This window comes from Strix uralensis, chromosome 21, assembly GCF_047716275.1.
Source record: "Strix uralensis isolate ZFMK-TIS-50842 chromosome 21, bStrUra1, whole genome shotgun sequence".
In the NCBI taxonomy this organism is placed as follows: Eukaryota; Metazoa; Chordata; class Aves; order Strigiformes; family Strigidae; genus Strix; species Strix uralensis.
This window is the reverse complement of record NC_133992.1, coordinates 3,625,161-3,642,464: the sequence shown is the minus strand read 5'-3', so window position 1 is coordinate 3,642,464 and position 17,304 is coordinate 3,625,161. Positions and strand designations below refer to the sequence as shown.

The 17,304-nt window shown below is 41.0% G+C and overlaps 1 protein-coding gene across 3 annotated transcripts in view; it reads left to right on the top strand.

The window, feature by feature from the left end:
* LOC141953016 (tenascin) overlaps positions 1-17,304 on the top strand; it is a 74,024-nt gene that overhangs the window by 30,692 nt on the left and 26,028 nt on the right. For 2 of the 3 annotated variants that reach the window (XM_074891218.1, XM_074891217.1), the window contains exons 5-10: positions 287-402; positions 498-654; positions 1,278-1,547; positions 2,687-2,872; positions 3,605-3,694; positions 4,407-4,670. In XM_074891218.1, coding sequence (XP_074747319.1) covers positions 287-402; positions 498-654; positions 1,278-1,547; positions 2,687-2,872; positions 3,605-3,694; positions 4,407-4,670 — 1,083 coding nt within the window. Of the gene's footprint in view, positions 1-286; positions 403-497; positions 655-1,277; positions 1,548-2,686; positions 2,873-3,604; positions 3,695-4,406; positions 4,671-14,490; positions 14,764-16,820; positions 17,094-17,304 lie in introns of all 3 variants that reach the window. The other variant, XM_074891216.1, reaches the window with a different exon arrangement.

Here is a 17,304-nt window from a genome sequence, read left to right as displayed (position 1 = left end):
CAGGATCCATCTCACCTAACCTCAAATGTCCATACTAGGCTTCTTTCAAGAGTGAAAAAAAAAAGAGATTTCTAGGGCAAAATTTGTTTTATTCTAAGGTGACCTCTAAAACAGGTCAGAGGAATGTCTCTCCAAAGATAGAATAAGTGGCTGTGAATAGGGTTTAAACATTTCAGATGCAGATACCTACATGGCAGATATTTATAGCGGTGGAAAGGTGTCCCACCAGTGTCCTATTTATGGGAACTTGTTGCTCATGTAACAGAATCCTTTTTTTCTGTCACAGATCTGCCCGCTCCAGAAGGTCTGAAATTCAAATCTGTTAGAGAAACATCCGTCCAGGTGGAATGGGATCCTCTGAACTTTTCATTTGATGGCTGGGAGCTGGTCTTCCGTAATATGGTAAGAAAGCAGTGTGTCTTGTATAGAGGCCATATATAAGTGAAAGATCCTGGATTTTTTATGTTTATACTAACCGACTGTTCCATGTGTTACAGAAAAAGGATGATAATGGAGATATAACCAGCAGCTTGAAAAGGCCAGAGACATCTTATATGCAGCCAGGTTTGGCACCAGGGCAACAGTATAATGTATCCCTTCATATAGTGAAAAACAATACCAGAGGACCAGGACTATCCAGAGTGATAACCACAAGTAAGCAGAACCTGTATGTGGTGTAGTGCCACCAGTAAAACAGCTGCTGTTTGATGTAGCCTAGGGAGTTCTTAAACAAAGAGGAAGACAAGATCTATACTGTGAATTGATAGGGGGGGGCGGAAAGAAGAAGAGGAACTGCTAAAGAAGAATACATGAGGCGAAAATAATTCCTTTCCAAACTATCTGTTTGAAGAGGAAAGGAAATTTATATTTAACTAGAAGGTAGCAAGCAGTATGCACTTTTAATCTTTTTCAAAATGTACATCCACAGTAACTAGAATTTCTTTCATCCTGGTGACATTTGTAATAAGAAATTATTTGAAGAAGAGTTTCTGTTGTGCAGATGGAGAACCTCTTAGAGTTCCTGCTTGTCTTTCTTTTGGCAGCTTCTGATGTCAATGAATTCTGATGAATTTGCTTCTGATGAATTGACTCCATTTGGCACTTTCTTCTACAGCTATAGAAAGTAAAAGAAGAAAGTGAATGAAGATAAGCTTCAGTTGGTAGAAGCCATTCATTTTAATTTTGCTCTGAATCAGTGATTAAAAGCAAAAGAAAGTGTATGATTTTTCTGGCAAGATTTCTTTAAAAAAACCACTGTTTTTCTCTTTTTATAACAGAGCTTGATGCCCCTAGCCAGATTGAGGCAAAAGATGTCACAGACACCACAGCTCTTATCACGTGGTCCAAGCCCTTGGCTGAAATTGAAGGCATAGAGCTCACTTATGGCCCCAAGGATGTTCCAGGGGACAGGACAACCATTGACCTCTCTGAAGATGAAAACCAATATTCTATCGGAAACCTGAGGCCACACACAGAGTATGAAGTGATGCTCATCTCTCGTCGAGGTGACATGGAAAGCGACCCCATGAAAGAAGTCTTTGTCACAGGTAAGAGGCTTGGATACCAATCCAAACTTCTGGGAAGGTACTGCAGTCGCCATCAATCTTCCTGTGCTCTTTGCGTCATGTTGCTTGAATTGATAGTTACTGCATCAACACAGAATCAGCACTGTTACAGAGGTACATGAAAGTAGAGAATGTTTTTCTGTGTCTTATATACCTTACTGGCTCAACAAAATATTTAGACCACCCCCAAGTATCTAAATGTATTTTGAAAATGGGAATTATATTATTAAATCTCTTAGAAGCTTTTGTTCATCATACCCTAAATCTTTACTTCAGGAAACAAATTCCTCTGGATTACTTGACTGTCTGTTGAGCTAAATAACTTCCATGGTTCCTATTCCATTTGAGACCTGATTTCTGTTTGTCTAAATGCGTAACAGATTAGCAGAGAACTGCTTTTTTTTCTTTTCCTCCTTCAGTTCTACAAATGTTTTCTCTCATGCTTTTATAAATTTACCTTGTTCCTTAGTAATCCTGGGAATGTTTCATAAAAGTATGGGTCCCTAAGCATCTTGTCAAGGTTTGATGCATTATGGGAGCTGAGTAAATGGTACATAGAGAATTACTTCCCTTTTCCTAAAATGTAGTTGTTCATTCAGAGCAAGGTTTGAGTCTACTATAGGTGTGAACAGTGAAAGCCCAATGAATTTCTACATAATATTCACCTTTTGTTTTGAGACTTAGAGTTCCTTTCAGCCATGAATGCAAGATATTTACTGAACAGAGATTCTAGAAATGATCATTACCTTTTTCTTAGCAGCCTTTTTCTATTTGAAAGCTGAGGTATTTATAAAGGAAAAAATAGTATTTTCATCCAAGTATGTTTTTCCACAAGCCTATTTTGTAATAAAAAATAATTACTAAAATTAAAAATGTTATTTTTGTCTTAGGAGATGAAAGTTGTATTCCTTCCACTGATGTTTTCCCCAAAGCTTCTGAGCTCTCCATTTCATGCTAAAAGAAATGTGCTTGATGTAGTTAAGAAAATAGTAGTGTCATCTGAGAGGAAACTTACCTTCAGCTTTATGAATCATTTCACCTTCTAAAAAGTACTGTTATAAGAGATTGCTGTCATAAGAGAATTATTCCTTTTTATTTATTTATATGTTGACTGATTACAGACTTGGATGCTCCAAGAAACCTGAAGCGGGTGTCACAGACAGACAATAGCATTACTTTGGAGTGGAAGAACAGCCATGCAAATATTGATAACTATCGAATTAAGTTTGCTCCCATCTCTGGTGGAGACCATGCTGAGATCACAGTGCCAAAGGGCAACCAAGCAACAACCAGAGCAACACTCACAGGTAGGGGAATGGAGAGATTGTCGTTAATATCATGCTGCTGCCATCACCCTAGAGCACAGTGGTGTAGTGAAAAAATGCCTTTTTGGTCACTATACATAAGAGGTACAAGCAGAGATTACGTATTTTGAGTACAAGCAATTAAATTAAAATACATATATTCGCACACCTGCAGATGGATAACTAGCCAGCAGAAGGTATGTAGCCATTTCACTTTCATGTGCACCTCTGAATCCCACTAGTCAGTTCCCTCAGTTCTAGATAATTACGTGTCTTTATGGAGATGCCTTCACATCCCTGAGTTCAAAAGGATTTTACATGTGCTAGGGATGGTATTTACTGATGCCAGTCTGCAACTTTTCCGTGTACCTGAAAGTTGTCTTACCAGCCTGCAAGGCTAGATAATGGTGCTTTCTCCATGTCACATGGATGTCTACCTGCTTTTCTCTGGCAGAAGTACCTGTACTCTTGAAAGTAGAAGCTATCCCTGATCATGCATTTACACAATGTCCAAAATTCAATCTCAGTCAGCCATAATTTTTATCCTTTGGCATATACACAGAAAAAGATTTATTAACATCAGGTCAGCTGGAGGGTAAACTGAAACCTCGATTCTCTGCATACACAGGAGAGTATATATCTTACGTTGTATACATTCAGGTTTCCTTATTTAACTAAATGCCTGTAGGCATATTCCATGGACAGGAACCCATATTTATATTCCTTATCTTTTAGGTTTGAGGCCTGGAACGGAATATGGCATTGGAGTGACAGCAGTGAGACAGGACAGGGAAAGCGCTCCTGCTACCATTAATGCTGGCACTGGTGAGTAGCTTGATCCCCCTTTGTGCTCTGGAGGAAGCAGCAAGTCAAGTGGAGCCACTCTGATGTTTCTTTCATTTCCAAGTGATGCTGTAAGAAATATTTTAGAAAGTTCTTGATTTCATTTTGGTACCAATGAGACATTTCCCCTCAAGGGAAAGAAAAAACATTTCCCCAAAGATCTTAACCTCTGAATCTGGCTTCCTTTTCCTGCACAAGGATCTCTTAATGTTCTGGGAGTTTCATCTCCGTAATTATCCTTAATGGTAATTATGCTTACACTGATTAATCTAGCCATCCTTTAATTGTGAGGGTTTCTGGCAGGAATGGTAGTTTTGGCCAAAAGGCTGATCTGACAAAGAGCGCAGCTTCAGTGATTGCAATAGTCCTGACTGCCCTTCAGATCCAGGATTTTTCTCTCAGTAGCCCCCTTTCCCAGGTAAATTCTCTGAAGGCTTAAATTCTGCCTCTCCTCCATCCAGTGCTGATGTGAGTGTAAGGGGGGGAAATTCATTCTAGTGTGGTTTGTCTGTGAAAGAGAGTTTCATCATCCTCTACCTATATCAAGCAACGAGGCTTCAAAAGCTCCAAAAGATGAATAAGACTCTGAGCTGTTGCTAGACACCCAGTACAGATGTTGCTCTGTCTACAGATGCCTGAAAAACTGTCCCAGGGCAGTTCAGAGACACCTCAACTTTGCTTTTTTAACCTGTAGATCTCGATAACCCCAAGGACTTGGAAGCCAGTGACCCCACTGAAACCACCTTATCCCTTCGCTGGAGAAGACCAGTGGCCAAGTTTGACCGTTATCGCCTCGTTTACGTTAACCCCTCTGGAAGGAAGAATGAAATGGAGATCCCCGTGGACAGCACCTCTTTTATCCTCCGAGGATTGGATGCAGGGACAGAATACACCATTAGTCTGGTGGCGGAGAAAGGCAGACACAAAAGTAAACCCACAACTGTCAAGGGCTCGACTGGTGAGTAACAGCTTTTGATGAGTGCCGGGCACCAGGTCACTGGGCGATGACTAGCTCAAGTACAACTTCACCTGATTTTTTAAGCCATGTCTGGGAAATGCTTAAAAACATCAATTATCTGCAGAGCAGACTTAGCTCTGTCTAGTATGATAGACTTAACTGAGGGATAGCTGTGTATTTCCTTACCTACCGTGTATAGCTCCGTGTTCTCAACTATTTCTTGCTTATCCTTTGAGAAGACTCACAAAGAATGCAGCCATTTGTCCTGCAGGAAATACAGACCTCATCCTTTGTTTTAAATGCTTTTTTTTGTGCATTATATCTTATAACTTGTTTTGTTTTCTACAGCCAAAAACTAAGAGGAAGAGCAACTAGAATGTATTTAACATCGCTTGTTCCTGCCTAATGAATTCTCTTCACAGCATGCCTTCACCCATCATGCTTCAGCAGGAACAACGGGGCTCTGATGTTGCCCTTTTTCAGTTTTATCATCCAAAAGCAAGAAGGGCTACCACCACAAATCTGGTTACAGTCACTGTTTCCATTGGGTACCACGACTCTCACATTTGTCTACAAAGAAAGGGTCCATTTCTGCCATCTCCATTGTACAAACCACTCCAGTTAAGCAGTATCAGTGGACTACTTATTGAAAGGTGTTTTATTCTTTGTGAAACATTTTGACCCAAAGCTTGTTGCATACAGAATTATACCTTGGTATAGAACACAAATAAGTCCTGAATCTTTACATGCCTTCAGCCTAAGTCCTGTGAGGCAAAGCCTTAACTGCTGTAAATAAGCAGAGATGGTAAAATCAGAATCAGTTGGGCTACAGTTACTGTCCTTAGCAGATATCAAGGTGTTTATCCTTTTCTCCCCAAAGACCGTTTATGAGGTAAACATATGCCAGAAGTTGTGGATTTTACTGATCAAAACTGGTTTCATATTCATGGTAGTGTTCATGCCAGCAGAACCTCTGAATGCTTTATCAAGTCAAGCAACCCAGTACAGCAGGGAGTTATATGGTATGGTGTAAACTACAGAAAACCATCACTACTGGATTACTTGTTTGATGTATAAGTCAGGCCTGTGTCCAGTGTAGGGAAATATTAGGAAGCCTCAAGGCACACACTTACAAAAGGAAGCTGAAGGTTTATGTGACAGGAGTGATCAGGCTTTGATTTTTCCAAAGTTATCTGTTTCTCCATCAGTCTGAAGATTGAGTGGTCTCAAAAGAAGTATGCATAGATGGTGAAAAGACAGAAACAGCATGCTGTGGAATTTCACATTCTGGTCTTTCCAGCACCAGCCCCCAAAGTCTCACAAGGTGGCTTTTTTTTCCTGATTTGGTTTTTGGGTTTTTTTATAAATACATTCATCTGGCCAGTGTATTTGTTTTAAGTCTTCACTCAGAGCAGCCAGTAAACAAAGAGTTCTCTGCAACGGGCTCCTTAGAAACAACAGCAGTAGTTGACATAACCTGTCTCTGTGACCTTCCTTCTGCGTAGGAATGGACAAATCCAAACACATGAGCATGGGGAGGCAGAAGTGCTCTGTAAGCCTGTGGGGTATAAGACAAGAGGTCTCTTCTTCAGTTTACTTTTTCGTCCACCCTCAAGTCAGTCCTCTTTATCCATGTTCCCAGTACTTGGGAGGTCCTGAAGTCCTCAGGCTAAGCCAAACAAACTTGTTATTTTACTGTCTCTTTCAGAGCTATGGGGGACCTCAGGTCCACTGCACTGCTGGGGAGAGTTCTTGGAGCAACCAGGGAGAGAGAGGAATGATTGAAGTGGAAAATGCCAGTAGCACAGCTAGGTCTGGACTAGCTCTTCTCAGTGGGTGGAGGAGACAGTCCTGCTGTTTGGAGGGGCATGTGCCATCCCCACTGAACAAGGGAGCCAGAGACTGCGGAAGGGCTGAGAGTTTCTCTTTTCAGAGTTTGCTTTGCTTCTCCAGATTGCCAGTTTTTCATTTTATATTCTTTCCAACCTCTTGATGGTTCAGTCAGGCTTCTCTGCTGGCAGATATTCAGGAGTTTCCCACACATTATTTTTATTTCTTTGCATAGTGAATTTTCTATCACTGAGGGTAAAACTTCTTTCAGCCACAGAGCTGAAGATCTTCTGTTGGTGCCTTCTCACCTCTCTCATCACATTCTTCTTCTTGTCTTTTTATGTATATCAACTCTCCACACACAGACAGCTGAAATGTTCCAAGCTCATGAACCTCTAGCAAAGGACATGTCACAAAATCTTCCATAGTACAGGATGGCAGCCTTCTGTTTCTTCTGTCTCTTCATATGGATGAAGTGCAGCTCAGCTGACAAAGTGGGTTTTTTTAACTGATGTCCATGATTCTGCATTCGAGGGATGGTAAAGATTATTAAGTGAATAGTTTGCTAAATGTTATTTTGTTTTGCTGAAAAGGAAAGACTATTTCACACTGCCATTTGCTTGTTTGTTTCTTTGTAGCTCTATATAGTCTAACCCTAATGCAGGCAATGACTCCTGATCCAGAGGAGCTTTCTGGCTCTGGGAGCTTTCTTGCTCCAGAGACCTCAGGGATGCAGGAAGATGCGCTGAGGGACCTTGTGGTCTCAAGGGTAACAGACCACAGCTTTAGTGTCTCATGGTATGCGAATACAGGAGCCTACAGTAGTTTTGTGGTGGAGTACGAGGAAGTGTCATTGGCAGCTGGGCCCCCTGCAGAAATCTTCCTGCCCAGAGAATCCCTGGGTGCTGTGATTGACGGCCTCCAAGCTAATACTTCCTATAAAATCAAGGTGTATGGATTGGCTGGAGAACAGCGCTCTTCTCCTCTGGAAGCTGTGGCTACAACAGGTACCTCCTTTCTGTTATTAACGAGGGTATCACAAACTAGGGTACGGCTTATTTGTTAGAGGTCCCACCCAGCATCGCACTAAAGTTTTGGTTTAGAACCACTTCAGACATCAAAGAAAATGAGCCATTTTATTAGTTGGAGGGATCTTTCTGGCAGCATGTTTTGAGAATGTAACATCAGATTAACAGCTAATCTGTAGGGTGAGCACGTAACCCAGCTCTGAGGAAGCTGAGCAGTCAGACTGCAGCTTTGTTCTTTCTTACTCTGGTTCTGGAACTCTGCCTCCATAGCACAATGTGGGTCCTGGAGGAGGACTGATGGTAATACATCAAGCACGAGAGGCCTGTGGAGATAAATGAGTGGACATTAGAGAAACCAAGTGCCAACCTTAAATTCCTCTGCTGAAGGACCCAGATTGTGCAGCAACTGTTGATGAATCGTGGATGCGATACTGTCTTGCCTCTGGAAGTGAGTTGCACATAGGAGCATGGCTTGGAGAAGTAACTTTCCCATTCCGTTGAATGTTTTTAAGAAGATTTATGCTGTTTACCAAAGACCCTTGTCTGTGTTGTGCGTCAGTCCCTCTTCCTCTCCTGGCTTCTACTGGTCTTAGATTGCACCACCCGTTATTATACAAACCCAAAGAAACATTAGGAAGAATGATTAGGTGAGCCAGTTCAATGGGAAACTGCAGTGCTGACCACTGGGAATTTGCCACTAAAGATTGTTCATTTCTTCAGCTGATTCCTCTGCTGAGATGAGAGTACCTGGAACCTGACTTCAATATGAGGATTTATAGTGGTAGCTACTGTAGTATTTCTGGCTTGTGATATACTGCAATGCTTTCTTTATGAAATTCAGAGGTACACAAGCACTGTAAGCCCAGTTTAATCAGCTGGTTGAGAGAGGGAAAAGCCATTTAGCCAAAGGGGTCTGAAAAGAATGCAAATACCTTGGTAGGCCATCATGTCTTACGGCTTGAGCTGATGAGAGGCTCTGCAGTGAAACTGGCTGATAGCCCCTCTTGGCAAATAATATAAAATCTGAGAGACAGAAGCAAGAAATAATACAGAATACTGTTTGCTCTCTCCCAAGGAACTGGGGAAATGTCCTGGCAGAACATTAACATTCTTTTTAGTAAAATTGCCAATTAAGCATTACAATAGAACTCCTCAAAAGGTTAGCAACAGCAGTACAGATGTATTTAGGCCATATTCAGCTTGAAGATTTTAGCTAAGAGAACGATATTCTGAAGTATTCCAGTCTGATAAGGAGCATATGTTTGTTGTCCATCCAGTTTCCCTTCTACATAGCTTTCAGCTCTCTGGCATCTACTATTCATTCATCTTGCCACCATGAATCATTCTATCTGGCTGTCATCCACCCACCTAGGGCTCCTGGAGTTCTCTTTCTCTTCTCCCCATCTATTCTTCTAATTGCTAAGTCAAGTCTTTGAACTCCGTTGATCTTGTTATCCTACAGTTTGATTCTTTTCCAAATTTTCTGTTATCTGTTATAGTATTCTATCTGCTAAACAATGAACACTGATACTGTCTGTGGTATCAGAGTATTTTTCATATATTCATATAATTTTCATTTTTCTGTCTGTTGTTTGTACACAAAGCCACATATTCCTCCATTACACATTAACTTAATGTGGGGTATATGTGCGTTTATATGTGTGTAGAGGGTAGACCACTCTCATCTATGAATTCATTTGTGGAGTCAAGTCATTAAACCCAAGGTAATATTCAGAATTAAGTCTGAAAAAAATCAAAGGTAATATAACTACTTATAATTACATCTGCTCAATGAGACAAGCTGTACATGGCAACTTCCTACGTAGTTGCCAAAGTTGGCACAATAAAATTAATCGACTTGTGACAGCAAAATTCTGAATTAAAATGCCACTTAGGTGGTTGGTCCATCAGTTGTCGTGTAATACAGTTGAACTGCTGCTGTATTTCCCATTCCCATTAGAGTAGCCAAGTCCTTGTGTGGTTATACTAGAACTGGCAGGAATCTGGGAGAAATGTCAGTAGGGATGGTCAAGTAAAATGAGGGAAAATGAGAAGCCAGTTTTAACTAATATTATGCAGGGTTTTCTTACGAATCCTCAGTATATCAGGAGCGTAATGCCAGACTTCTTTTTTCTTTTTCCCTTGTATTTTTGTATGTTTCGTCCTCAGTTTCCAATTCAGGGTGCATGGCAGTTTCCCAGCGTGACCATCCACAACATGGAGCTGTACCTGTGTAATGTACTGCTGCCCTTTCCTGCCCCTGGTCTGTTCACTCTATCTATGCATGTCTTCTGCAGAAATACTCCACAGTAAAGCCCAGCTACTGCTACGCATGTTAAGTAGGCAGCCTTAAGGCTGAACAAGTACCAGTGCACTTGCTTAATACCATAGCCTTTTGCCTGTTCCCAGAATAGGGAAGAGCTTGTTGGCATCTAATTGTGCACAAGCAGCGAAGAGTCGCAGGCGGCTAACGGTTCCACACTGCATGGCTTCCCGCTTTGTTACCTGAGCTCAGTAGCCCTGGTGCAGTCAGCTAATAGTTCTGACATTTGGTTTACTGAGAAAGAGGGAATTATGCTAGAGGTTACCATTGCAGGTATGCTGGTGTAATGACAACACGGTGTCTTCAGGTTGCAGCATATGTAGGCCTGGTTCAGATCATGTGCTGGTGTAATTTAAGGAGGGCCCTTACCTAAATCAGGAATATAAATGACATATGTAAATATAAATCACAATGGTTTTATATCTGTATTTGTTCTGAGAGTATATTTTCAAGATAACATTTCTGCATTTATTTTAAAACATTTTTAATTGATCTTTCTCCTCTGAAAACTTTTTTCTGATACATGTGTGAATTTGGAGACAGATACTGAATCCTGAGTACGTATTAATGCTGATCTGATTGATGGTGGTAGATGACTTGCTCTCTCTTAATTGAATGCAAGTGGAGCATGAAAGCAAGGAAGTCATTGAGGTGTGAAATGATGTGGTTTTCCACTAATGAGGAGATAATTCTGCATGTCAGAAAAATCACCTGCCTGTTGCCTTGCAGCTGTGATCAGAAACACATTCTCTGTGATCTCCACAGTTTTCAGATTTTCAGAATCTGACTGTACTACAGGATATATTCACAGATCATTCAGCATGTTGAAGGCCAAGTCTTTTTCCCTTCCGTTCCTTTGGATCTCTTTAAAGAAAGATTGCTCAAGTTCTTTCTGTCCTAGTTTTTAGGTAAGGATGTGTGTCCCCCCCTGCCTTTTTTGAAAATTCTGCATGTATCCAGATGGATAACTCCTCCAAGCCTGTTTTTGATTGGATAAGATGAGATTTAGCATGCTTCTGCTGTGGCTGATTTCTCAGTCTGGGTTTGGATATGTTTGCAGTATTTGGCATGCATTCCACTTATGGTTTGTATCAGAAGCAATAACTCATGTGCTGTAGTAAAGATAAAAGGCATGTTTGAGAGATTTAGGGTTCCAATCCTCACCGATGTAAATTAGCAAAGTTCTTTGGAGGTAATCAAAGTGTACTGATTTACATCAACTGAGGACGTGCCTGTTTCTCTGCTGGAAGCATTTCAGCTCATCTCTGTGTTTAATGGTTGTTGCTCTGGATCTGCTAGTTAGTGTGGTTGTGTGAGAACCATGCTGTGCTTGGTGATGCTACCTTTGCTCATGGCCTGGATTCAGTCTCCAAAAAAGAAGTACCCATCTGTTTTGTCTGTTCTTACAGCTCTTTAATGCAAAGCACACAAACTGTTTTGTAGCAGATGTTAGCTGTCTTTTGGTATATTTGGGGGTTTATTATCAGGAAATTTTAACTTGTAATTTACTTCTGTTCAGCACATCTAGTCACAACACCTGGAGAATCAATCAATGAAACATCATTTAATCCTACCAGTCCTGCACCTACAGAGCTAAGCTATTTAACAAACCCCAGCACTGATTCTCATGCTCTGCTTTCGGTGCCCACTGACCTTCCCATCTCAGAAGCCACTGGTGCTCTTCATGACCTTAATATAACACACAGGACTTTCAATAGTTTCACCCTGTCTTGGGCAGCGCAGGATGAGGTATTTGATCAGTTCTTTATCACTCTGAAAGACCTGTCCAGTTTAAACAGAACACAGGAAATCTTTTTGCCGGGAAATCATCGAGAAACAGAAATTACCAATCTCACAGCTGGCACACAATACCAGATTAACCTTCATGGAAGCACTCAAGGTCAGCTCTCTTGGTCCCTGGAAGCCCTAGCTACTACAGGTATTTTCTATGGATTCATTAGCCATATGTTCCTTTTCTGCTTTGAAATAGAGAACTTCATTTTCATACTGCTGTTCCACTGCAGAAACGCTAGGCTTTGTGAGTGATGCATTTCTTCTTAGCTGTTATTTTTCTTTCTTCCTTTTGCACGGATAAAACTCTTATTGTTGTGGAATGAGAGCCTTGAGTGGTGCAGCATGGACAATGCCCCATGCAGCTTTTAAGGTGATGTAGCATCAATTCTCTCTTTTCAAACTGCATGCAGAGAGACATTGATGCATCTGCTATTTACAAGGCACATGAAAATAGCAAGATGCTACAGGTATTTATCTGGATTGTGGTTCAAACACAAGAAAGATTGCAAGGAGGTTACAGTTTGCAGCATTGGCATGGAAGTGGTGATGTCAGAGAAAAAAAAAGATTGTAACACATTGGGAGTATACCTTTCCAAAAACTTCCACCTCTTAACCCTATTACATGAATTTCATGAGGAAACAGGCCTATAGTCACAGGGGTCTGTTCAATAATGATCAAAGTACCAGTGCATAAGTTCATATCTGGAGAGCCTAGCTGAAGACTAATGACTGTACCTGTCCATCACCCAAAACCAAATTAACAACATGAGATAAAATATTTACATAGAAACACACAGATTATTTCACACCTACTACAAGGCTAGAGTAGTCTCATCTCTCAATGGTTTGTTCTCTCTTTTTTTTTTTTTTTAAATAAGAAACATCATCCCTTGATATCATTTGCCATGACATAGTCATTGTTTTGTCATATGTGTTGGATGCTTTATGGATGAGGGTTTTGGAGGTCTCCAACAGTCCAGCTGGTGCATGATTCTGTATGAGAATCTCTTGGTCCCTAGAAAGCATGATGGGGTTGGTGCACTTCCATTTCAGACATGCATGAGAAACAAATGGGAGGAAAAGGGACTCTGCATCTTGGAGGTGAATGAAACTGAGCACTCTTCAGAGAAATCTAAATTGCTTTTAAGCTGTGATGATTACTGCATTACTATAATCAAGCTTTTACTTAAAAGATTTTACCTTAGTGTAACTTTTGGGTTAGTTATATTTTCATTTTAAGGAAATGTGTTTGTTTTATTTGTTTCTGTTGCCACCAAAATATCATTATTTCTGATACAACCAGTTCCTTTTCTGTCCTGCTTTTTCTTTTTCAGCTAAACAGTGCTATTTTGACAGGATTCATATTTTGCCTCGATGAGTCTCATTTCTGTTCCTGATAAAGCCAAACAGCTCTGGATTCATGCTTTTGTTTGTTTGTTTGTTTGTTTAACATCACTGTGTTATATCATAAACAATCTCTTCCTTTCTGACAGGGTGGGAAAAGCTCATCAAAACTTTTGTGTTCCTGAGTAGTAGCAATTTACTATACATTAGCGAATCTCACTGAAGATAATTGACTGTGATCTATGGGTGCTCAACCTCTGAAAATATAACCTCAGCTACCTATATAAGGCTATGCAGCAGTCATACAATAAGTACTCTGTTTTCACAGGGGGAAGATTTATGAGAGTAATGTTGCTGAGCCTAATTTTCATTTATTCCAGGGCCCCTTTATCTTCTGCCTTAAAATATGCATAAATCTTGAAGTTCACAACTGACAAATCGTATCCATTTCCCTTCGTGCCTCATCTCTTATAAATACTTAGTCGTGCAGATTGGAATTATTCAGATAGACTGTTCTTATTGTAATGCTTATGTATAAGAGAAGTGCTAGAAAGTCATCGCAGTCCACAGGTCAATGATATATCACATAGCAAGATTTTCCATGTAGAAAAAAAATAGGTATTACTCTGTCATTTTTCCATACGACTGCTAATTTTAAGGAATCAGCTGTGTTTCCTCTGTAACAGAGGACTTTACTCTTGCTGAAACAAATGACCTAAACTTTCAGATTTAACAGCTTCAGAGAGTTAGCTCTGATGGTTCCCAACTTCCTTGGCCACCCATGTGATGGTTTATGAGAATGTTGATTTCTGTGAATGCAGATTTCAATTTTAGATTAATATCAATAACTCTGAAAATCCAAGCTTCTCTGCCCCCAGGAAGGTTTCGTGGACAGATTAATGTAATATAAGGAACACAAATCCATTAAACTGAAGATATGCAAACATGGAGGAATTTTCCCCTTCTTATTGTTTTGGATTAGAAATAGTTTGGAAGAATAAGCAGCATCCTTCGCGTGGACACAATTAAAAGCATAAATATCTGAATGTCAGCTCCTCTGAACTCAGTGTCTTCCTACCCTTACAACAGGCATTATTGCTGTGTTCACAGTCACTTCAGAAAGGCAAACACTGAGTTGTTAATAGTGCAGTAAAGTGGTTATAGTAATACTTATTTGTCTCATATGGAGTTGTATTTAATGTTGGCAAAACACTTGCAGCTGTAAGATGGTCTATAAGCTGTTTTCTGTAAGCAGTCTTTTATCATTAGTCTGGTTATTATTTATTATTACATTTCTTTTCTTACTGTTCTGTCTTGCCATATCTCTGACGAGACTTTACAAGTTATCTGGGGCAGCTGAGAATGTGAATGTGTGTGTGTGGGTGCATCTCTGTGTCACTGATTACGAGTGAAATTCATTAGCACGGAACATCATTAAATAATACGACATCACCACTAGTCTGTAATATGAGTAACTGATTGACTTTCTGTCCTTATTCAGAGGAGGAACCTGAGCTTGGAAAATTATCGGTATCAGAGACTGGCTGGGATGGTTTCCAGCTCACCTGGACAGCAGCCGACGGGGCCTATGAGAACTTTATCATTCAGGTGCAGGAGTCTGACAATCCCGAAGAAACCCGGAATATCACAGTCCCAGGCGGACTGCGCTTTATCAGTGTTACGGGCCTCAAGGCCAACACACCTTATATCATCACACTTCGTGGTGTGATTCAAGGCTACAGGACCAAACCCCTTTCTGTTGAAACCATGACAGGTATCTTTTCAAGTCACTCATCCAGTCTCATGGCTCCCTTTCTTCGCAGACAGGGATGTGAGCCAGAGCTATTGCAACTGCTCGGCAAAGCTTGCTCACTTGGTCGGCTTTGCATGGGGTGCACTGAACTCATTAAAGCTTGGCTGAACATCTCTGGCATGGAAATGTCTCATGATCAGACTTTCCAATAAGAGTCTCTGTGCCCCCATGGAGCCCTTCACTTTTAGGAATGCTTTTTTTTCTCCACCTCAGAATGGCTTGTTTTGTTCCCTTTACTCACTTTTCTGCTGGTTGACACTAACAGCAAACCCCAACTGTCTGTGGTACATGCTTGGGAAATCCCAGGTTGCCTTGTAAAATTATAAAAATCTGTTCTTTATAGCCCAGATAATCAAAGCCCGAGAGTATGTTTAGTTTTTACCCTTCAGAAGCTACCTCTGAAATTATGCACTAGCTTCTGTGTAAATACAAACTCAGGGGTATAGTGTGTGCATCTGACTCAAGGGCAAGGACAGACACCTTCTATATGTTCACATATAGAAAAGAACACAAATGAACTCCTGCCAAGAGTGGTATCATATAATAAGACACATAAGGTTGTTAAACAGTCTGATTGGTCTCAAAAAGATGTAATGCAAGAAGAACAAATTCAGCAGAACTACCCTGGCATAAAACTGACCTGAAAGAAGGAAGGCAAGCCCCACGTTATCAGATAGTTGCATGAAACTAAACAAGCGCCACAAAAATAATTTTCTGGCTGATCTTGTGAAAGACAGCAGTTTTAAATGAGAACTTACCATGAGCTTTGACTCTGAGATGTAAGTAGATACTTACGTCTATCCTGTATGGCTCACTGATTCTTCCAGGTGTCATGATCATTGGTAATGAACAGAGCATGAAGTAATTGGCAATAAAGGGGCACCAGTGCTCTTCCTTCAGATAATTTCTTGCAGACAATATCTGCTGCCTCTGGGCTTCCTTACAGACCTTTGCAACCTCCTGTGATTGTGAGATAGCCAGAGCTTGCTCATATTTGATTTCCCCAAGCACATATTGCCCAGAACAGAAGGGGATAAAAGTACACATAAGAACTAAACAGAATTAAAACATGAAACGCAGCAGAGCTTGCTTGTTTCACTAATGCTTTAGGCAGCCTGGCTTAGGTAGAAATGTGTCTGGCACAAGGCACTTGCCTTGGGCTGTGTCCTGCTGCAGGCTAGAAGTCCTGTGCCTTGAGAGTCCTGAGTGTGAGCTGGTAGCAGATTGCCCATTGAAAATAGACAAATGTGGCTAGACAAAGGAGCCTGTCTAGGGACAAACAAGAAAACAGACAGCATGGGTGTCCTGCCTAAATATGCAATGTGCTCTCTTTTTATTAACTTAATGAAAACAGCAGAAGATGCCCTGCTGAGGTTTTCCCTTCCCTTTCTGGGTCATGCTCAGCACCCGGCTTTTCAAAATTTTCCCTTCTGGGGGCTTCCAATTGTCAGAATTTTCTGAGCCTTCCTGTAACGCATCAGGGATGTCTACAGAGAGGAAGAAACCCCAAGGCAACTATCACTGTTTTGCATTTTGGCTCCAGCTCCAAAATTACATGCCAGCTTTCATAGGCTTAAGCTGAAAGGGAAAGTAGAAGAGCAAACAAAACACAACCTTTTCCTTTGGATAAAGCAATAGCTCTAGCTTTAGCTTCTCCTAAACCTGGAAGCTGACTTTTCCAAGTGCCCCAGGGGCATTCGGAAAAGTTCTTTTGCATCTGTTTTCATGCTCAGACCTCAAAGCTGCATGGCTGCTCCTGGAGGTAAAGGGAAATAGCCATAGCTTTAAAGCTTATTTTTCTTTTTTTTTTTTCCTTTTTTTCTTATTTAACATTTCAAGATTCTTTCATTTGATTTCTTCCTCTTAGTACCTGTCTGCTTGTAGCAAGCTTTTACTCAAACCCTCTTCTCCAATGGCAGATTGGAGTGCTGCCAGCATGAGCAGAGAGAAACACAGCATTTCTGACAGGAGGAGGTACAGGGCTGTCCCCTTCTGACCGATGTTGTTTCCCTCCTCAGGAGCGCACCCAGAAGTTGGTGAGCTAACCGTTTCCGACATTACTCCTGAAAGCTTCAACCTTTCTTGGACAACCACCAATGGGGACTTCGACGTCTTTACTATTGAAATTATTGATTCTAACAGGTTTCTGGAGCCCATGGAGTTCAACATCTCAGGCAATTCAAGAGCTGCTCATATCTCAGGGCTTTCCCCCAGCACTGATTTTATTGTCTACCTCTATGGGATCTCTCGTGGTTTCCGCACACAGGCAATAAGTGCTGCAGCTACAACAGGTATATGAAACCTACCTCAATGCTAACTCTCCTTTCTTCTAACTCTTCCTTACAGGTTGTACCCCTTTCCCTGCCCTCAGCTACCCCATCAGTCTATCCATTACCAAATCCTCTACCTCATTGTTTGACACCTTCTAAGGAAGACCTGCCGGGGACATTTTGAACTGTGAATGTTAATCCACCATTCCATCCAACAAAGTCAGTCAATCAC